General features: G+C 43.6%; 1 protein-coding gene across 1 annotated transcript in view; it reads left to right on the top strand.

Annotated features, from left to right (window-relative positions):
- Positions 1–3,682: 3,682 nt before the first annotated feature.
- acsl3a (acyl-CoA synthetase long chain family member 3a) overlaps positions 3,683–22,958 on the top strand; it is a 40,530-nt gene continuing 21,254 nt past the window's right edge. The window contains exons 1-7 of the mRNA XM_080427998.1: positions 3,683–4,359; positions 7,823–8,000; positions 14,484–14,593; positions 14,882–15,020; positions 18,158–18,308; positions 20,725–20,848; positions 22,411–22,482. Coding sequence (XP_080284124.1) covers positions 3,991–4,359; positions 7,823–8,000; positions 14,484–14,593; positions 14,882–15,020; positions 18,158–18,308; positions 20,725–20,848; positions 22,411–22,482 — 1,143 coding nt within the window. The 5' untranslated portion in view covers positions 3,683–3,990. The remainder of the gene's footprint in view (positions 4,360–7,822; positions 8,001–14,483; positions 14,594–14,881; positions 15,021–18,157; positions 18,309–20,724; positions 20,849–22,410; positions 22,483–22,958) is intronic.

Raw genomic sequence — 22,958 nt, 5'->3', positions numbered from 1 at the left:
CAAAGATCAAACCAGGATGCAAACCAGGTGCTCTACCTACTGAGCACTGTCAACCCCTGTTGCGGCATGAGCTGTGATTGGTCAATTTATGTGGTGACATACAGACAAACCCTTCTTGTATCTATGTTCACAATCCTGTTGTATCTATCTGTCTCAGCAGCACCCTCTGACAATGCCAGGCGTGCTGGATGGGGAGGTACGGTTGGTATGGGAAGGAGGATGGCCAACGTGCACAACACATGATGAAACAGATGGCATTTGAGGAAAACATGATGTTTAACTCTCTAGTTTATTCATAAGCCTCAAAGGAGCACGTTACTGTGTTTGCGTGTGTGTGTGTGTGTGTGTGTGTGTGTGTGTGTGTGTGTGTGTGTGTGTGTGTGTGTGTGTGTGTGTGTGTGTGTGTGTGTGTGTGTGTGTGTGTGTGTGTGTGTGTGTGTGTGTGTGTGTGTGAGAGAGTGGTTGTGGTGATACAGGTAGGGGGAGGATGTGGTGCTTCAGGGAAGAAGATGAGCCACTTCCTCATATGAATAATAAATTACTACTCCTGAAATGGTCTAATCCTGAGCGTGTGTTTGTTTGTGTGTATGTGTATGTGTGTGTGTGTGTGTGTGTGTGTGTGTGTGTGTGTGTGTGTGTGTGTGTGTGTGTGTGTGTGTGTGTGTGTGTGTGTGTGTGTGTGTGTGTGTGTGTGTGTGTGTGTGTGTGTGTGTGTGTGTGTGTGTGTGTGTGTGTGTGTGTGTGTGTGTTTGTTGGGGGGGGATGCTAGACAAATATAAATATAAATACACAAACAGATACAGGCAGACAGATAAGTAGAGAAAGTGACATTATTCTGCTGTGTTAATGTCTTAGGCTATAATGGTGAATGGAACATTGGATTGGAGAGTGGCATGTTTGGCCTTGAGGACTGAAATGAACCAGGACATGAAGTACTACTGAACACACTCAACTTTAGCACACTGGTGCCCAGATTGCAACAGAGAGAACCGTACAGTAGTTTGCTGGCTTATGCTAACATTAACGTCACTCTGCCACAGAAAGCATGGTAGTAGGACATTTGCACCTCATGTGCCCACATTGCAACAGAGAGATACTGTACATAGTTTGCTGGCTTGTGCTAACATTAGTGTCACTGCCTCAGAAAGCATGGCAGTAGGGCGTGTCTCGGTTAAAAAGCATGGTAGTAGACGTGTCTCAAATAGAAAGCATGGTAACAGTACATGTGTCTCAATTAGAAAGCATGGTAGTAAGATGTATCTCAATTAAAAGCATGGTAATAGGACATGTGTCTCAGAAAGCATGGTTGTAGAACGTGTCCAAGTTAATTAAGGTAGCTCTCCACTGCACCAACGTCATTGGAAAGCATAGTGCCAAAAATCGTCTGTTGAATGGGCAGTGGGTACACTGTCAGGTCGCAAGTTGTAGGGAAGCGTTGAATAGCAGCAGGCTTGTTGTTGAAAAAGACGTCATCAAGCCATATAGGCTATTTTTAGCACCATAGTAGCCATCTGTCGGTGTCGGCTCTCAGGTGCATTCAGCATTTTCTTTTCACACCTTCCAACCGACTGATCTCCCGACTTCATTCGACTGCCAGCCTGTAGTAATCTGCACTAGTCTGATTGGTGGAGAGCTATACCTTCAGAAAGCATGATAGTCGGGCATGTGCTTCAGAAAGCATGGTATGTGCCTCAGAAAGCATGGTATGTGCCTCAGAAAGCATGGTATGGGCCTCAGAAAGCATGGTATGTGCCTCAGAAAGCATGGTATGTGCTCAGAAAGCATGTATGTGCCCCAGAAAGCATGGTAATGGGACCATGCATGGTGCTGATCACAGATGCCCATGTCCCATACATGGGGCATCTGTGATCAGCACCACGGACAGCTCCTGACCCCTGCCAGTTTTAGGTGGTAGAATCCCAGCCTAGTGCCACCCTGGTTAGCTAGCTTGTAACATTGTGTGTGTGTGTGTGTGTGTGTGTGTGTGTGTGTGTGTGTGTGTGTGTGTGTGTGTGTGTGTGTGTGTGTGTGTGTGTGTGTGTGTGTGTGTGTGTGTGTGTGTGTGTGTGTGTGTGTGTGTGTGTGTGTGTGTGTGTGTGTGTGTGTGTGTGTGTGTGTGTGTTAATTTAAATCTGAAGTTACATTACATTAGAAGATTTGACTTAATATACACTAGACTACACCTCTCTCTCTAAGCCGTCAATTTATTGAACACAAGAAGCAAAGTGAGAGCTATATAGAGAGAGAGAGAGAGAGAGAGAGAGAGAGAGAGAGAGAGAGAGAGAGAGAGAGAGAGAGAGAGAGAGAGAGATGAGAGAGAGATGAGAGAGAGAGAGAGAGAGAGAGAGAGAGAGAGAGAGAGAGAGAGAGATGAGAGAGAGAGAAAAGAGTTTGTGGCTTTTGGTGATTCATAGATAAAACAATAACTACAAAACAGATAGTAATAAACTCATAAAGACAAATTGTCTCTGTGTGACTTTGAGCGTAGTCAACTGTCAGAGCGCACGCACGCACGCACGCACGCACCTTTCACCTAGTGAAGGATACGTGTGGCAATCCATCATTACAGATCTGGAGACTGTGGCCCATGTCCCTCTGTCTCTGTGCTGTGACATTGCATCATAGGGGTTCATAGATAGCTTTAGATGCATTTTGCTCTCCCAGTCAGAGATCTTATCTGTCTGTCTCTATGGGCCCAGTGCTTTGTACCCTGTCCACATACGTTCCCTCTCAAACACCAGCATACACTTAGGGCCATCCACTGCACTTCTGAAAGTCTCACTCTGTCACTTTCAACTACCCCTCTGTGCCCTCTCTTCCTACCCAGTCCCTTGTTCCCTTTCATGTCCCACTCGGCTGGGCAATGTGTTGAAATAATTATATTATCTCAAATAAATATCGCTTGGTTTTGGATATTTGAATATTTGGATATTTGGATATTTGGATATTTGAATATTTGGATATTTGGATATTTGGATATTGTAATATTGTGATATGCATGTGTTTGTCTTTTCCTGGTTTTAATCACTTAAGCTATAATAGATACTTTCCAAAATGAACAAAACATTGCAAAGCTCATATAAGCTCACACCACATTGTGAGCTTGTGATATGCTATATTTCGCTATAAAACATACATTTATGAAAAGAATAAATTATATTATCGTGACAATAGGATATTATCCCCACTATATCGATATTGAGGTATTTGGTCAAAAATATTGTGATATTTGATTTTGTAAATATCACCCAGCCCTACCCCACACTCCATTTCTCTCAATCTCGCTTATGCCACGGGCTCTCTCTCTCTCTCTCTCTCTCTCTCTCTCTCCTCTCTCTCTCTCTCTCTCTCTCTCTCTCTCTCCATCTTTCTGTGTCCCTCCATGCAAACAGTGAGTGACAGTGAGCGTTTTCATGCTGTGTTGGTGTTGTTGTGTTTCAGCCTACAAGAGGAGAGGCTTGAAATGTTCACTCAGTGACAGATTTGTTCTGCTTTCTGCTGAGCGCTAGAGGATTTGTGACGCAAAGCAAACCCTTTTCTTTCACTTTCTGATTGAGTTGCCTGTAACGTTGTGAAATCTGACTATAACGTGTTCTCAGGATAATCTGTTGCAACAGCCTGAAAAAAAACATACATTAGTCATTGGACTTAACCGTTTTCTTCTTAAATGTTTTCCAGGAGTTGAAGCACGTGTGTGATCAGCGGGTGTGAGCACCAAAGAAGTCCAAAAAGAAGAGGGCAAAAGAAAAGTGGGACACCGCTGTGACAGAGAAGAGAAGACACACAGGGGGGACTGAGTGACTCCCTGCTGAGAGGGAGAGACAGAGAAAGACAAGGAAACGCACAAGGACCTTTCCCTCTACAGCCTCCAAAGATTCTCTCCTCCGTCCTCTTCTTCCCTCCTCCCTGTCTCAGGGAACGAACTACCTTTTGCCCATACGCTCTCCAATCACTCCCCTTCCCGACCACACATACACAAAGCCCTCCAACATGAGGATGAAAGAGGACCTCAACCCCATGCTGCTTGTCCTCTTTCACCTGATGGTGTGGATCTATACCTTCATCACCTTCCTGCCTTCCTACTTGCTCAGCTCGCTCTCCGAGCCCCGGACAGGCGGCTCTGAGGCGGAGCGGGCGCAGAGGCCTAAGGCCCTCTCGGTGTCAGGCCGTCCCAAGGGGCCCTACCGAGCGCTGAGTGCCGCCAAGAGGCTGGTGACATCGCTGCACCCCGGGGTGGACACCCTGGACAAGGTGTTTGAGTACGCAGCCACTAAGTTCCCTCAGAGAGATTGCCTGGGCACTCGAGAGGTAATCAGCGAGGAGGACGAGAGACAGGGCAACGGGAAGGTGTTCAAGAAGGTAAAGAGACACGGGATGGACCTCCCTCATGTACATATTTCATACATCTACTATGTAAAGGCGGGTGGGCAGATTGTGCCCAAATATGAACATGCCCAACCTCAAATCGCCGCTGTTAGGAAACGGTTTGTTTGTTTGTGTGATGCGTTGTCGCATTGTCAGCACAATAATGACGGCAGCGCCGGCCAAGCATACGGGATTGTCTAATTATTAGACAGTCCTGTATGCTTGCCCGTATGTATTAGACTCATAATACATACGTACATATTTCTGATAAACCTATTTTATTGCAATATAGGCAGGAGGGCATCAAATTAGGACTAGAGCAGCGAGGAGGAGAGATGTAAAAGGTTAGGAGTGATGTGAGGACAGTTTGATCAGTACTTAAGTGTGTGTGTGTGTGTGTGTGTGTGTGTGTGTGTGTGTGTGTGTGTGTGTGTGTGTGTGTGTGTGTGTGTGTGTGTGTGTGTGTGTGTGTGTGTGTGTGTGTGTGTGTGTGTGTGTGTGTGTGTGTGTGTGTGTGTGTGTGTGTGTGTGTGTGTGTGTGTGTGTGTGTGTGTGTGTGTGCGTGCGTGCGTGCGTGCGTGCGTGCGTGCGGAATTTTGTTTGTTTTGCACGTGCATGCAAGTGGTGAAAGTCTGACTTGCAACACTTTTAATAATGTCCAAATTGCTCCTTTAATCCCATTTTCTCAATCTCTCTAATCCCCTTTGACCTCACTGTTGCAACTCTGCTGTAAGCCCTAGTACCTCCAGTCTCCAAACAGTTTACATTTGTAGAAAAAGCATTTGAAAAATTCTTCATGACTCTCTCTTTGTGTGTGCGTGTGTGTGTGCGCGTGTGTGTGTTTTGGTGGGTATGCAATAACGCTGCACTAGCAATGATAAACCAGTTGGTGGCAGTATCACCTCACCAATGTGTAATAATTTATGTATGTGTGTGTGTGTGTGTGTGTGTGTGTACTGTATGTTGGGTTATTTATGATACATGTCCAGCGTCTTCATTAAATAGTCTGTTTAGTAGTCTGAAACACTTTTCGCAGGTGCAGGCAGACCAACATTGACTTGCCACTAAAACCGGTGTGGGAAACCTCTGTTTTCTGTTATAAAGTTAAATCTCCATCTTCTGATTGTAATCATTATAGAGTGTTTGTTCAGTAACAGGGGTCTCTCCGTCTCTCCAGCTCTTTAACCCATTAAGACCTGGAACGCATCTGTGTCACTTTAGATTTCTTTGGGCTATTCAAAAATAGCAGATCTACAAGTTCACAGCGCGGCACCGAGTGCCGCGCTATGAGCTTGTAAATCTGCTATTTTTGAAAAATCTTGAAAACGTTTTTTTTTTCTTTTTTTTTCAAAAAACTGTTAGGATTTAGAAAAACATTTTTAAGAATCGCCTCAGGTCTTATTAATTAACAGAAAATACATTTTCAGGTGGGTTGCCAATTTCATCCAATCAGGAGAGAGTTTTTCTCAGTTCGTCTCAGCTTCCAGTTTTCCAATTTCCAATTTTGTCCACTCATTTCGTCATCACTTCAAATTTCACTTGTTTATCCTATATCATGTATGGGTTCTCTATTGATTATATGATTGGATAACATTGGTATCCGGGCATTTTCTGTTTTTCTGCACTAAAGAGCTGGAGAGACGGGGAGGGCATGGTGTTAATGTCACCCCAGGCCACGGTTTGCCAGCTCCAACACAACATGTCCAAAACAGAAGCTGTTTTAAGAACATTGGGCCTCATGCAGCAATAAGTTCCTAATGTTTCCTCTTACAATTCTTCCTAAGTGAATTCCTAAGAAGTTGAGTCAGATTCATGAAACGTTCTTAAAAGGCAGAATTGTTCGTAACTATGTTCTTGATGATGATGAATCCCAATCCTCGTAACTTGAAGGGGTGTGCTAGTTCATCCTAATTACCATAGGGAGCCGCCCCACCAATCCCCATATAAGGCATGACTGCATGGCTCTGCCTGCAGTCACACCTGTGTGTGATTGCTGCACACAGAAATCACAGGATATCACACACAGAAATAACATTGAGAGAATACAGAACTATAAGTCTAAAGATGGTGGAACACCAGACTCCAAACATAAAAATAAATAAATTAATAGTTCTGTGGAGGTACTTCTGAAGTGAACAGCAAATTATTGTATTTAATTAATGAATGTATTTTATTATTTCTCTCACATTAATCAACATATCACCACTAGACATCAATGTACATTTGCTGAAATTAGCTGTTAAAAATGTTATACATATTTCATGTTCAGGAGTAGCGTTAGTAGTGGATATAAAACATTTTATTACTGAAAGCTGGTGGGTGGATATGGAGGGTCTTTAAGGTAGCAGCTGCTTGGTATGTAATGGGGTGGAAATAGGGGTGTAGTGGGTGATATGGTGGTGCAAGGAGGGGTGTAGGGGGCTATGTGGGGGGGTATGGGGATGGGTATGACGGCTGGGTATAGGGGGGCTTTCAGGTAGGAAGGGGAATGGAAAATGGGGGTGTGACGAATGTCGGGGATATGGGGGTGGGGGTATGGGGGGCGATGAGGGTGGGTTGGGTGGGGGGTTATGGGGTGGGTATGGGGCTTGGGCTTCAACTCAACCGGGTCCGTTTGGGTTAGATTGTAATTTCAGACCCGTCTCAAACATTTTCATGTCAAGGACCCCCAAATTGACATGCATTTGGCTGCAGACCCCCACCTGAAAATATTTTCTGCCAGGGATTTTTTTTTAAGATTTGTCAAAATGTTTCGAAAATAGCCGATCTACAAGCTCAAAATGGTCAGTAATAATGGGACACGTTGTGAGCTTGTAGATCGGCTATTTTCAAACAAAATATAAAATACGGTTAAAGTGATTAAACTGTTCCTTGTTTGCTGTGGACCCCCTGGAACTCCCTCAAGGACCCCATGGGGGTCCCCAGACCACACTTTGAGAACCACTGCTCTAAAGATATGATAAAAATATTATTGTAATTTAAATCCTATATTATCCAACTGTAAAATTGAAGAAACTTCGAGAATTCATTATTTTTGCACAAACATGGCACACTTAAGAACTAAAAGGCCACCCTAAGAGTGCTCTTCAGTGTGTGTAGATTCTGTTCTTACCTGAGAACAGATCACAGCTAAGAAAACATTGGAGTATACCAAAATCTTCTTAAAAACTTCTTAAGTGGGTTTAAGAAGAAATTTCCTCTTAAGTACCGTTGCTGCATGAGGCCCATTGTCTTCTTTGGGCAAAAAAAAGGAAAAAGGAACACACTATAGTTCTGGCCAAGCACAGAATGTTCCAAAACCCAGAAGATCTCTTATTTTTAAGCAAGCTAGTAAACATGCCACTGTGGAGTAAACTCACATTTCAGTAATTAAAGAGCCTGTTTTCACATTAGTACTCCTAGTCCTCTCACTTTTGCGCCCCCTCTCAATCTCTCCGCTCTCTGTCTCCCCCTGCAGGTGATCCTGGGGAAGTACATTTGGCTGTCCTATGAGGAGACCCACGAGGCAGCCTCCCGCCTGGGCATCGGCCTGGCAGCGCTGGGCCAACGGCCGCAAAACAACATCGCCATCTTCTGTGAGACACGAGCAGAGTGGTTCATAGCCGCCCAGGCTTGCTTCATGCACAACTTCCCACGTAAGTAGAGGCCATTTACCCTCACACAGGATGTGATGTGAACGGCCCCTCGAGCTGTTTGGAGTCAGTGGTTCTCAAAGTAGGGTCCAGGTAACCCTCAGGGGTCCTTGAGGGGGTTACAGGGGGTCCCCAGCAAAATGTGTTGATATAGCATCAAAACTGTACTGTACCTACTGTAGTATACATCGGACATTTGGAAATACGTAGCTACAAGCTCACAATGTGGCACCATGTCACACGTTGTGAGCTTGTAGATCTTGCACAACATCTTGGAAGAATTTGTATAAATGAGTATAAAAAAAGTATAAATTAGGCATCAATAGTTACACAACACGCCCTCTTCTGGTCAGTAGGTCAAACATTAGCTCAATAGCTTACACATGATCACCTTCTTGTGGTTAGAAATGTTAGAAATGATTTGTCCACACTGAAAGTAGAAAAAAAACTATTTTTATTGGTATGACCATGACGGGCCGCACTGACATGGCGCAGGGGCCGCATGCGGCCTGCGGGCCACGGGTTGAGTAGGGCTGGTTTAAGCGGTTGTTAAAAAGAACTTGAACAACATCCAAGATTCCACGTTCTGCTGTGGAAAACATTTTTAAAAAACCTAGTCGATGATTAGTAGATTTCCTGACAGTGTCAGGGAGTTGTGTTTTGGTTCCTTTACACCCAGATAAACATCTGTGTCTCCTCTGCATAGAATTTTACCAAACCATCCGAAGAAATCATGTTTGTCCGCTGAGTTTCGACCATGTTTGACATGGCCTCCATGTATAAAATACAGCCGAAGCTCTAGACCTCAGAGTTAACCAGAGAGGTTGCTCAGAGTGTGTGAGTTCAGTCCGCCTTGCTACTTTAGATGCGCCGATTGGTCAGCTGCCATATAACCCCTAGGGAAGATACATCTTTTACTTGTGTTGATTCATTGGTCCACTGCCCTATTAGCCCTAGTAAATGGCAGTTGACCAATCAGCAGCTTATCATCCTCCCAGTTAAAATAAAGGCGGAATATGAAATGCTTGCACAAAATGCCAAATGCATGCACAAAAGGACTATGAAGTTGTTCCAATACACATGCATGCCTAACCACACTAGAACAGGAGGAGAAAAGGCTTGCTTTTGAAGTTGCAGACAAGAGACATCTCCCACACATGTACAGTATTCACACACGCACACGCACGCGCACGCGCACGCACACGCACACGCACACGCACACGCACACGCACACGCACACGCACACACAGTACATGGTGCAGTAGTGTTGCCTAATAACCGATCTATCCTTGGACCCAAATGAACCTTAAAGGCAAGGTTTAGACTAGTCCCTGTAAGCAGCATCTTCCAAATCAGTCCGGTATTAGTGCTATTGCTGGCATATCGTACTCCCTCCAGCTAAACGCAGTTTGGAGTTATGGTGACTTGATAGCTGTGTGTGTGTGTGTGTGTGTGTGTGTGTGTGTGTGTGTTGTGTGTGTGTGTGTGTTGTGTGTGTGTGTGTGTGTGTGTGTGTGTGTGTGTGTGTGTGTGTGTGTGTGTGTGTGTGTGTGTGTGTGTGTGTATATTTTAGTATACAGTACGTGCATTTTTGTGTACATCGTCGGCGTCTTTGTCAAAAGTGCAGACATGTGCATACTCCACCATATACCTCTCTACTTGTGTTGGGGCCTGAGGAATAAATGATGGATGCAGGAGTAATGCAGCCGCTTTGCATGCTGTACGACAGGGTGTCTCAACCTGTTGGCCGAGGCCCACCCGTCGGACCACTTGGTGGTCAGATGGGTGGGCCGCAAACACTTTGGTTGAGAACCACTGCTGTACAATTCAGGCCTGTACACATTGATTCATATTCATATTGCAATAATAGGTGATATACATCATTTTAATAATTATTTGCCTGTAATGACGAGCCGAAAATAGGGACACAAGGCTCAAAGTGGTTTAAGAGTCACTGTTAGGTATGTATGCATGTGTACAGTATGTATGTATGTTGTATGTACTGTATTGTTGTATGTACTGTATTGTTGTATGTATGTTGTATTTACTGTATTGTTGTATGTACTGTATTGTTGTATGTAAGTTGTGTGAACTGTATGTATGTATGTTTGCGTGTATGAAACATGACAGAGACCAATGGAGTGTTTGGATCTCACGACTGGAGGGTGACATGCCCTTCGTCTGCATGCACACGCACACACACATGCACTCACAGACACGCACAAAACACATGCACACACGCACACACAGCACCAGGAAATGTTTGGAACCATCGTGACGCAAAGATGTGATGTCACCAAATCCTGTCCTTTGTGTCTGTGTCAACATGGGTTAGATGAAACTCTCTGTGACCCTCTCCATCTCCCTCCCTCCCTCTCTCCATCTCCCTCCCTCCCTCCCTCTCTTTATCTCCTCCCTCCCTCTTCTTCTAGCCCTCCCTCTCCATCTCTCTCTCTCACTCACTCTCTCCCTCTGTTCCTCTTTCTCCCTCTCCCTCTCTCTTCTTCTCCCTTTCCCAATCTCTCACTCTCTCACTCTCTCACACACACACACACACACACACACACACACACACACACACACACACACACACACACACACACACACACACACACACACACACACACACACACACACACACACACACACACACACACACACACACACACACACACACACACACTCTCTCTCTCTCTCTCTCTCTCTCTCTCTCTCATCTCTCCTCTCTCTCTCTCTCTCTCTCTCTCTCTCTCTCTCTCTCTCTCTCTCTCTCTCTCTCTCTCTCTCTCTCTCTCTCTCTCTCTCTCTCTCTCTCTCTTCCCTGTCAGTCTATCCCAATAGCACTCACTTTGTGTTTCAATAAATTGACGCTTAGAGAGAGAGGGTGTAGTCTAGTGTATATTCAGTCAAATCTTCTAATGTAACTTCAGATTTAAATTAACACTGGATTTGACTGTGCGGGCACGTGAGATAAAACTCATGATAAGACACCAGACCAACTTATCTCATCTTATCGTATCATAGTTGATCCAGTCCCTGTATTTCTGGGCATATATACCCTTACATGGTAAATAAATGGTTGGTAAATGGACTGCATTTACATAAAATCTTTTATTTTCTCACTCGATGTACTTCACATTCACCCATTAATTCTCACCACAATGGGGGGCACAACGTTACATGGGTTCTAAGCGGTACACCGACGGCGGAGGCAATAATGCAAGGCTCCAACCTTCTCTTCGGGAGCAGTTAGGGGGGTCAGTATCTTGCTCAGGGACACATTGACATGGAACCAGGAACTTTCAGGCTCTCAGAAGGCTGTTCTACCCACTGAGCTACAATCCCTTCAATCTTCAATCCCCCTTCTCCATCATCCATCCATCCGTCTCTTTCTCCCTCAGTTCAGCCTGGGGTGACCTGACCCCAGCTAGCTACTGCTGCTGACCTTTTCACAATCCTGCTTCTGATGGATTGAACACACACACACACACACACACACACACACACACACACACACACACACACACGCACACGCACACGCACACACACACAATACCGAAAAATTGCATACATGACTGCAAGCACGCCTGCTGTCACACACATACGCAAGTACACTAACCATTTCACATTCACACATTCCTCAAATGTTTATCTCCTCCAAAGAGGGTTCATCAAGCAGCAAGAGTCTGCGTCCTATTGGCCAGAAGGCCATTCTGAGGCCTCTAGTGGCGCCTGATGATGTCATCACAGTGGGCCAAAGCCAGAGAAGGGCCACGGAGCTGTGTTGACAGAGAGCACGTATCACAGCTCTCGCACACGCCACGCTGGCTATAGCATGACTCTGCAGTGTGGGGAACACTCACACACACACACACACACACACACGCACACGCACACACTGAGTTCAGCACAGGCCGGGTTCCTCATCGCTACAACTGTGTTATAGTTATACATAATTTAACTTTCTTACTATATCCATGTTATGCTGAGATGTCTAGCTTCAGTATCTTTAACATATGAACCACTTAATAATAATACTAATAATATAAAAATTCCAAAACAAGTTTACAAAGTGCTTCACAGACATAAAAAGGTTGACAAACAGAAACATGAGCAGTTCAATCAAAGAACATCAAAGGGTTAATGACAAAATGTACAAAATAAATGAACACAGTCTAGCTGATCGTTCCTCTAGTAAAAAGCCATTTTAACGAAATTGAGTCTTTAAAGGGGTTTTAAAAGTTGCCACTGTGGTAGCCTGTCTGACTTCCATTGGATGATTATTCCTTGTGGCAAAAAAGAGCGTGCCAACGCGTCGTCACCACGGGGGGGCGGCAATGTTTTGGGCAATGTTAAGTCAACCTGGTTATTACCCCTCAAAGATGTCCGCTGCTACCAAAAGACACTTGTTGACGCCCCCTTCAGGATTTTTGGCACGCTCTATTGCCTTCTGTTACCAGCCTTGTCCTGGGGACCTTGAGTAATACTGTAGCAGAAGGTCGGAAATGTAGGGAGGTGCAAGGCTGTTCAGTGAAAAGCAAACAATACAATTTTCTAAAATCAGTTGCGAATGCCACAGGTAGCCAGTTAAAAAAGTTGTTTACTTATTTATTTATTTAATTAATAAGGTATTAATATATACATGTATACTGTATGTATTTATTTAGACAGATTTTATTTAATTTGTCTCACAAGGAGGTGTGAGCCCTTGGATACTTCTAATATATGTAACAGTTTGTAGTCATCGTTAAGTCAACATTCCACGAAAGCAGGAAAAACCTTTCCAGTATCGACTGTAAATAGAAATGACTGCAACAAACAAAAACCTGAGTGCCGCACCCTTTTCAGGAATGCTTTCACTCTTGTAGGCGGGCACACACACATGCACACACACACACACACACACACACACACACACACACACACACACACACACACACACACACACACACACACACACACACACACACACACACACACACACACACACACACACACACACACACACACACACACACACACACTATTCAATTCAATTCAATTCAAAGGGCTTTATTGGCATGAGAAAACATACGTTTACATTGCCAAAGCAGAAAGCACAATACAACAATACAGCAATACAATCAAAACAAAAAATATGTACATTTGAAAGTCAGAATCTTCAATAGATCAATTTCTATGTCCCAAGATCACTGGGTGCAGGTATAGTGCCGGAATATACACACACGCACACACACACGCACACACACACACTCACACACACACACGCTTTAATGAGTGCGCAAATAGTTTTAGGTTTAGTTTTAGGAATTGACTTGTTTTCCCTCCATTTGTCTTAGTCTTAGTCTTTCAGGTATGATGAGGAAAGCTTTATGATTCATATAAAGAAGATGAAAAAGGTAGGGTGAAAGTATGACATCAGATATGATGGTAGAAAAAGTAAAACAAAGATGATTTTACATTCAGTTAGCTTTAGTTTGAGTGAGTTTTGCATCGTCAGAAGCTCTACTGACATTACTGCCAAGCAACACTCTCTGTTTACACTACGGGCCTGGAATGATTAGATAATGAGCAGGGAGTGTTACTACAATGTCTCCTATGAAATAACACAATTAACCACTTGAACCCCAGCATCCATATCCTGTGGGGAACATTAGCCAAACATAGCGGATCTACAAGCTCTCGATTGGCTATTTTTGGCGACACTGAAAAAAAGCAGTCCAAGTACAGAGACAACTCGGGACCAGTTTACTAAGTTTAGAGGATTTAAGTACTGTGATTTAAATCCATGGTCAGTTTGACCCCAGTTTTCACAAATCTTGAGTAAATTCTCTGTCACTGTAAAAAGTCTCCAAAAGTTTAACAAAGTCGGGTCCGGAGAACCCCGGAGGTCCTTGGAGGGGGTTCCAGGGGGTCCCCAGCAGAATGAGGAACAGTTAAGCCCTTTAAAAAATAGCTGATCTACATGCTCAAAACACATTGTGATGCGACGCGTTGTGAGCTCCAAAAATGAAAACTCTTGAATTCAAGAATTGTGCCAAATTTTGAATCATTTCGAAAATCTTTAACAACAAAATCTTCTCTTATGGGGGTCCCTGGCACAACATCTTTTCAGATGGGGGTCCACAGCCAAATACATGACAATTTGGCGGTCCTTCACATGAAAATGTTTCCGAACCAAACTTCTCTGTGTGTTCACTCTCATTGCATGAGGAAACGGGTCTCAACATCACACTTTTAGCACATAAACAAATGCAAACAAAGAAGATTATGCCAAAACATAAAGCGTCAGTAGGTGATGTATATACAGAAAGGAACACATTGTTTATACAGAATCCACTTCGTTTGTGTTTGTTTATGTGTTAAACGTGTAATTTTAAGCTCTGTTCTGCCATACAGTGAGAGTGAATGGAATGGCTACAAAAAGGTTTTCTATTTCAAAATGAAAGTATTGTTGATTTGATAGTGTGTATGTGTGTGTTGCAGTGGTCACCCTCTACTCCACTCTGGGGGGTCCTGCCATCGCACATGGTCTGAACGAGACTCAGGTCACACACATCTTCACCAGCAGAGAGCTACTAGAGACTAGAATCAAGGTGAGAAGACACACACACACACACACACACACACACACACACACACACACACACACACACACGCACACGCACACGCACGCGCGCGCGCATGCAAGCCTTTTCTGCTCACTTCACTTATTCATGCACAATCACATCATCGTCATCATGATTGCATTTCATAACATACATCGTTGAAGAAATGTGTGCCTGTATGTATGTATGTATGTATATACTGTACAGTACAGTATGTGAGACAAACCTGAATTTACAGCATGCATGTGCTTAATGCGTGTCTGTTTGTGATGTTAGGCCATCTTAACAGAAGTTCCCAGGCTGCAGCATATCATCATATTGGATGACTCACCGACGTCGTGGCCTGGCTACCCACGAGGCATCAGTGTCCACAACATGGCTGCCGTGCAACAGCTGGGGACCAAGCCAGAGAATGGTAAGCATCCGTCTCTGTTAATGTTCAAATTAAGGTAAAAGTTAGGGATAGGGTTACAGTAAATAGGGTATGTCCCCAAAAGTTCACAACATGTTGCAATGCGATGTGTTTTGTGCTTGTAGTTCTGCTATTTTCAAAAATAATTTAGAAATGTTTTGAACATTTTAGAAAATAGTGCATCAGAAGTTAATTCCTCACTCTCCACCACATTCAACCAGTACATGAAAAACTCTCACAGTTTAGCACTAACGAACTCTCCCACTCTCAATAAATGTGGCGCGTGGGGGAGGGGGGGGGTCGCTAGATGGGCTCATTAGGTCATGTGAATGAGGAAGTGCACACATCTGTGTCAGATTAAGGTCGCCGGGCCGGACAAAGGGGCGGGGCTAATGTTTACTCGCTCAGACGGATGGACATCTCTCTCCTTTATTTCCTCTGGCCCCTCATCCCCTCATCAACAAGTAAACTCCCTAACTCCCCGCTTTTATTTTCCAGCTGTTGCCGGCCCCCTCGAACCGACTGACTCATAAAGAGCAGAGCTGGTACTGTATACCATGTAGACACAGATGAAGAGGGAGGAGAGGTTTAGAGAACAGGAGGTTTGGTGGGAGGGTATGTCGGACCACTGGGATGCGAGGGGGTCATGTTTACACACAGCGCTGTTAACTTCACATGACATCAGTTCTCTGTGAGACACACACACACACACACACACACACACACACACACACACACACACACACACACACACACACACACACGCAACCGCCTCTAAAGCCTCGTATCGGAGCTCAGAATTAACGTCAAAGAAAGACCCCTCCTCTTGTCATGTCCCATTCCTCTCCCTTTCTCCTCTTTGTCTTCTTTGATTCTCCCTCCCTCCCTCTCTCTCTCTCTCTCTCTGTGTGTGTTTGGGTTTTCCGGGCCTGCAGAGCATCGACGTCTCCAGGCTGTTTGTGTTTCCACAAAGACGCAGAGCGGAGACAACCCAGAGAGCCCAGCTTTCTTTTACCACATGAAGCGCGCGCCACAGCTGAACTTAGCTTGTCGCCTGCTATAAGCTAGCTTGGATCGTGTTTGTTTATTAAAACGGTGGGATGCAAAGAAATGCACGCAAAAGAGGAAGAAGAAGCGGGGGAAAGTGGCAAAGTGCACATGTCTGTGGCGGGGGTTTTGGGCCTTGTGCCAGAAGGGGTTTGAACATTTTTGACCCCACCCCACATGGGCAAGTCCCTGAGGAACCTGCCTGTGTGTTTAACCCATGTCCTATTTCACATACTACTATAGTATTCTTTTGAAGTATTTCCGCGGGATAGTGAAGACAGATGAAACATTGTGGATAAGTGGTCAGCACATGAAGTGAACCGCCAGGTTTAACCTCAAATTTAACCAAGCATGTATGTGGCTGAAATGCTGGAAGCCTGTGCTGTCACATCTCTCATAGAAGTAGGGGGAAGTTAGAGATAACCGAAAAAATCTATAGAACACACTTTTCCGTTCATAGCATATGTGTTGGTTATTGTATCCATAGCAAGATCAGGGCCCCCAGCAAAGTATATGTGGCTGTGAAGTGTGAACATAGAAATATGACCTATCTATACGTTTATATAAGAAGGTAACAGCATGTTACTAATCTTACAATTCCCTTCCCACTCCACAGCCTGCAGCTCTCAGTGCAGGTGTTTATGTTGTTCAGCTGCTTGAAATAATATGTGACAGATACTTAAACAGCTCGGGGGGGAAATATGTAAGACGATTTACTGTGAGTTTGGCATATCTTGAGGTCAAACACACACAGTCTCTCGCATACACTATGCTGTCTCTCCCAAGTTACTATAAGGTGCTCGGGTGGTGCGGGGTAAAGTTCCTGTCCACCACCACGGAGACTATGGGTTGAAATCCTCCGCGGTGCATTGGCTTCTCTGAATTTATTCTTGATGAGGGAGGGATTATAGGGATTATTATAAACTTGATTATAGCGATGCAGAAAGAATAAGGGGTGAGAAAGAGGAATTGGGCCCTATCTTGCCTGCCGCCTTACCCCTTATGCCTAAACTTTCTTTGCCTTTTTTTTTTACTGTTTTGAAAAACATTGAAAAATAGCGCAAATAGCCGATCTACAAGCTCACAATGTGTTGATGTAGATCGGCATTTGAACTATTAAAAAAAAAAATCATAATAGTAAAAAATGCCCAAAAAGTTTAGGCATAAGGGGTAAGGAGCAAGATAGGGCCTGTTTATAAATCAAGAGGAGAGAGAATGGGTTGTGCATATAGGTGAGAAGGGAGAGGCAGGGTGGAAAGCCATAACAGTGATGAGAATGATGAGAGAAACCAGAACATGGGAGATAGAGTGAGAGAAAGAGATGAATGAAGGTGTAGACATGGTCTTTTTAGCGGGCCCTAGTCTGCTCTCATGTGACCCATTCTCTCCGATGATAGTGCCAAGAAACGTAAGGAGGTTTACTCAACGGTAGCCCGCTTGTTTAATAAAACAGCTCAATAACTTTCCATCCCTGTATAAACTGTTTTAACTCCTATGCCTGAGCCTGAGCCTGAGCCTGTCAGTTGCGAAGTAAGGCTACTTCTTGGCCTTACATCTACGACTCATCTAACCCTTTTTGGGTTGAGGACAGAGTACAGCAACTTGCAATGGGCCTGGTCTACAAGATACACTACACCGATAAGACACCCATGTACCTGTCAAAGTACAAAAACGTAAATGAAGTCCACAATCACAACACCAGAGGCAGCTCCACTGATCACATTCAACCCAGATATGGCACTAACAAGGGTTTGAATCCGTTCTCCTGCAATGCCACAAAGATGTGGAATGCCCTACCAAAAGCCATGAAGGAGTGTAAAACCCTACTCTCCTTCAAAACCGCTATAACCTACAGGTGGCTGCAATTCGAAACTGGCCCCTGTAAAAGTCAAAGCCTAGCCCCCCCCCCCCCCCAGTTTTGCAAACTGCTAATAAAGTATTCAATCAATCAATACATTTGATTTGTCTGTATTTCCATTCGCTATTGCAGCCAATACCAGCAATGCAACATTCCAAGCAATTGTGCGGAACCATTCAAGACCTATTCAGCTAACATGGAAATGTGTGTGTGTGTTTGTTTCATCCCTGTACAGTGTCGCGTGGCCGCAAGCAGCCCCTGCCCTCAGACATCGCTGTCATCATGTACACCAGTGGCTCTACAGGCGTCCCCAAGGGCGTCATGATCTCCCATAGCAACATCATCGCTGGCATCACCGGCATGGCAGAGAGGATACCAAACCTCTGGTAGGCACACCCAAACCTCTGACATCATATCCTGTTTTACAACTTGACTTGTCCGCTTTTGTGGGCCAATTAGCTTTCAGGTGCTTCAGAAAAGAGCATGTCGTACACACCAACATGGATGTAATCCACACAGCACACAGCAAAATCCTGAGTTTTCACTCCCCAAGATTTTAAAATAAGATTTTGCTTTTCAACTTAGCTTTTCAAATAACACGCAAAACTGGAAACAGGAGAGATGGTCAAGGAGAAAAAATAGACGTAGAAATACCACATCACGATTGTATGCCTCCGCCAACCAGTTGCCGTTTACATCTGTCTGTCCAGTCTCATATTATGTAAGTGAAGACTTTGAAGGAATTTAATGAACACAGGTCACAGTGACCCTGACCTTTGATCTATGACCACCTACTACTAATCAGTTCATCCTTGCGTCCAAGTGGACGTTTGTTCCGTATGTATGGATGTACGGACGGACAGACAGATGGACATACTGTATGGACGTATGGAGGTCATTTTGGACAGACGGACAACCCCAAAACACAATGCTTCTGACATAAAACAGGAATAAATGCATCGTTTTTGGCAGCATGTTCAGTTCTGTGAATGATTGCTGTCTGCAAAATAACTTTGTAAAAGTTATTAATTTATCAAAGTTTTTAAGTTATAAAAAAAAAAATTGTCAAGGCCAGCAGTTTTGAGTGTTATCCTGATAAAAATTCCCTGAATTCACATTAGCATCAGTGAGTGGATCTAAATGACCTAATGCACCTAGCTGTGTGTGTGTATTCATTCAATGATGAGAAAGCTTCCTCAGCATTTCTGTAAAGTAGCTGCTATTTTCATAGCATCATATCAGCAGTCTTAAAGAAAACAAATTACTCTAATCTGCCTTTTCTAAGTACTGCCCCCCCCCCCTCCCCTGACTTATCTCTGCTGTCACTGGTTTTGCGTACAATATTAGGGTCGTTGATTTAAAGGTCGCCTGACAGCGCTGTTTTTAAGATCTACTGGGCTCACTTCCTGGTTGGGGCCTCCACGTTCAACTGAGCATGCTCGCCGGCACGAGCCCCATTGGCCCAGCCGGCTCGCTAGCGGCATCGTACGAGGAAACTGTTTACGCTGAATTAGTAGAAAGGGCACCCATCTCCCCGGGGAGAGAGAGGGAGGAGAGGAGAGGAGAGGAGGTGAGAGGAAACACAGAGCAGAGGAAGTTGGGGACAGAGGAAAATGGGGAGGATGTGAGAGAGAGATGGAGGGTCAGCGGGGTTAACCCATTCAATCCCGGAACGCATTTGTGTCATTTTAAGATTTATTTGGCTATTTTTATTAATTTTTATCTTGAACATTTTTAACTAAAATCTTTGCTTCTGGGGGGTCCCTGGAACAAAATATTTTCAGATGGGGGTCCACGGCCAAATACATATCATTTTGGGAGGTCCTTGACATGAAAAAGTTTAAGAACCACTGATACGGCAATATAAGTTAAAAAAAAAGAAAAAGAAAACTGTTAGGATTTAGAAGACATTTGTAGAATCCCCAGAAGCTATAAGATTTGAGTTACAAATGTTCGCTTTGAAAAATGCATATATTGAAAGACTTTCACGATTTTTCAAAAATAGAAGATCTTGTAGATCTGCTATTTTTGAATAGCCAAAGGAATCTAAAAATGACCCACAGATGCGTTCCCGGTCTTAATGGGTTAAGATCCGTTGTGATCTCAATCAGGCTGTTAATGAAAATGATGGCTTTGCTTTGTGTATTTTGTTGTCACGCTGTGTACACAAACCTCCCTAAGTAAGAACTGAATTTCATGCACGTTCGTTTGAAATGTGGTCCCTCGCAAACCATCGCCCCAACCTCTTTTTTGGATGCTTTTTGTCGATTTTGACAAATAACAATGCAGTAAATATGATATTATATCACACTTTCCCCCTCCTCAATAAAACAGGCCTACACAATCCCTGCTTCTGTAGAAATGGCAATCCTTAACACACTATTATAATAATGCTGTTTATGTTTTATTACACAATAGGTCGTACAATGTTACGATACTTCATAATTTCAGTATGGTTATGTGTAAAGTATGATTAAATGGTATTAACCCATTAAAACCGGGTGTCGTTTTAGGTTTTAGCGTTGGCTGTTAAAAAATAGCAGAAAAATGGCACTGGGTGTGAAAAATAGGGTTACAAAATCGTGGGATAAAATTTTGAAAGAAAAAAAAATAGCAGATATACAAGCTCACAGCGCGTCACTTCGTACCGCGCTGCGAGCTTGTACATCTGCTATTTTTGAAAAATGTTTTGAAAAATCTTGAAAGTGTGAGAACTACTGATTTAGAAGGCATTTGTAGAGGTCATTAATGGGTTTACTGGTATTTGGCATTGTGTGCTAAGAAGCTCTTTTGTGTGTACAGTGAGGAGGACACGTATATTGGCTACCTGCCCCTGGCCCATGTGTTGGAGCTGAGTGCTGAGCTGGTGTGTGTGTCTCATGGCTGTAGGATTGGCTACTCTTCACCACTGACACTGGCTGACCAGGTACACTTAGTGGAAAACATCGTTCTCACTCCCAACTCGTCACATACTGACGTTTGGTCAGGAGGACCCCCTTTCATCACGCGTCAACGCACTGGGTACACCTTCAGTGTCACTTCTTAATGTTCACTGTTCATCATGTGATGACGCATAATGTGGACCATGTAGATTCAGTAGGCATCTAACCATTTATCGTAAATCGATTAAAATCGATTGAAACTGGTGACAATTTAAATCTATTTAATAAAAAAATGAGCGCGATGCAAAAAATAGCCAAAAAAAGAAAATACGGGATCTTTGTAAGAGAATTGATAAAAAAAAGTTTTCAGTAATTTGCTACTGTATTGCAAAGAGGATAAGAGAAAACACAGTATTGTAAAAAAAATTGTGTAAGAGAAATAATTAAAAAAAAAAAATTGTCTGGAAAATAATTTTGTGTTTAAAAAATCATGAAACATCATATCGTGAACCTAGTATCGTGATTCGAATCGTATCGTGAATTGAGTGAATCGTTACATGCCTAAGATGCAGTTTTGAAAACATCTTTAAATTACAATGAAAACAAATGAAACTTAAAGCAAGGCAGGCGCACTGTCAGAAGCGGACTTGAACCCTGTGAGGAGCACCCGGGGCAAGGTGCTGGCCGAGCTACTGCCTGCACCAAGTGGCGTCCGCTTCTGTCCACTCAGTGCTGTCAGAGTTGCATACTTACTGATATGCCCAAGCGTCAATATATGAGGACTTGGGAGCGAGAATTGATTGATTACTTTATAAAAATGGTTTGCAAAAAAAGTACAGTTTAATACACATACAGTGCTTGCTATAAAGGATTGAACCCAAGAAAGCACTATGGCTTGTTTCCATTGGCGTCCTGTGTATTCAATTCATAGGAACATTTAGTGACAGACAAATATACAATACTATGCAAAAACATCATATGAACGAGTTGTAATCAAAAAGAAAAATATGTACAGCTTCTTCTATGCTTCTTGTACAGTAAACAGTCTTCTATGCTTTGTAGAAGACTGTAACCATGTACTCAGTTTGTTGATTTATTCATTCATTCACTCATGTGATACAATCTTATCACTTGCCAACAAGGCTCTTTGGCAATTTTTATCGACGTGCTAAATGGACTGCATTTATATAGTGCTTTTATCCAAAGCGCTTTACAATGTATTTAACATTCACATTTTGATGACGGAGGAAACCATGCAAGGCACTAACCTGCTCATCAGGAGCAGTAAGATGTTCAGTGTCTTGCTCAAGGACATTTCGCCACGCAGCAAGGAGGTGCAGGGGTTCGAACCGGGAACCTTCCGATTCCAACATTGAGTCACTGTGCGATGAAACAAAAAAATATTTTGTGTCTGTTTTTTGGGTCATTGCCAGTCAACTGTCAGCTCTAATGTGCCATAATGCTGTTACCGCGTTAACGTTAAACATCTGCTAATTGATCACTACTGGTGTTCCTTTATCATTCCCAAGTTCATGGTTGAAGAAAAATATAAGAAATCTGTCATTAACATCATTTGTGATTGTTCTGTCCATTTTCTCCCCTGTAGTCGACAAAGATAAAGGCAGGCAGTAAAGGAGACACCAGTGTTCTGCAGCCAACTCTGATGGCCGCTGTTCCAGTACGTCCACACAACACAACACAACACAACACAACACAACACCATATAAATTGTTGTTTGTTTGTTAAGTCAGTTTTCCCTCTTTTTTTCACCTCACCCGCTCTTAGTCTGTCACTCAAAATCTCTCTGTGGGCCCTATCTTGCCTTACCTCTTATGCCAAAGAGTTGAAGGCATATTTTACTATTTTAAAAACCCGATCTACAACGACACATTGTGAACTTGTAGATCGGCTATATTTGAACCATTTTAAAATGTTTTTCAAAATAGTAAAAAATGCCTAAGAAGTTAAGGCATAAGGGGTAAGGCGGCGTGCAAGTTAGAGCCCAGTCTCTCTACTGGATGGCCTTTGGTCTTGTCTGGCGGAGGTTCAGTAGTTTGCTTCTGCCTTTGTTCCTGGTCCAGCAGGCCACTACCAGAGAGTGGTTCTGACAGGGTGCAGCCGGCCAAGGTCTGTCTCTACTCGGGACTCTAATCT

Source organism: Gymnoscopelus braueri (genome assembly GCF_963280865.1).
Source record: "Gymnoscopelus braueri genome assembly, chromosome: 5".
Taxonomy (NCBI): Eukaryota; Metazoa; Chordata; class Actinopteri; order Myctophiformes; family Myctophidae; genus Gymnoscopelus; species Gymnoscopelus braueri.
The sequence above is the reverse complement of the archived record's forward strand: the minus strand, read 5'-3'. Positions and strand labels throughout refer to the sequence as shown.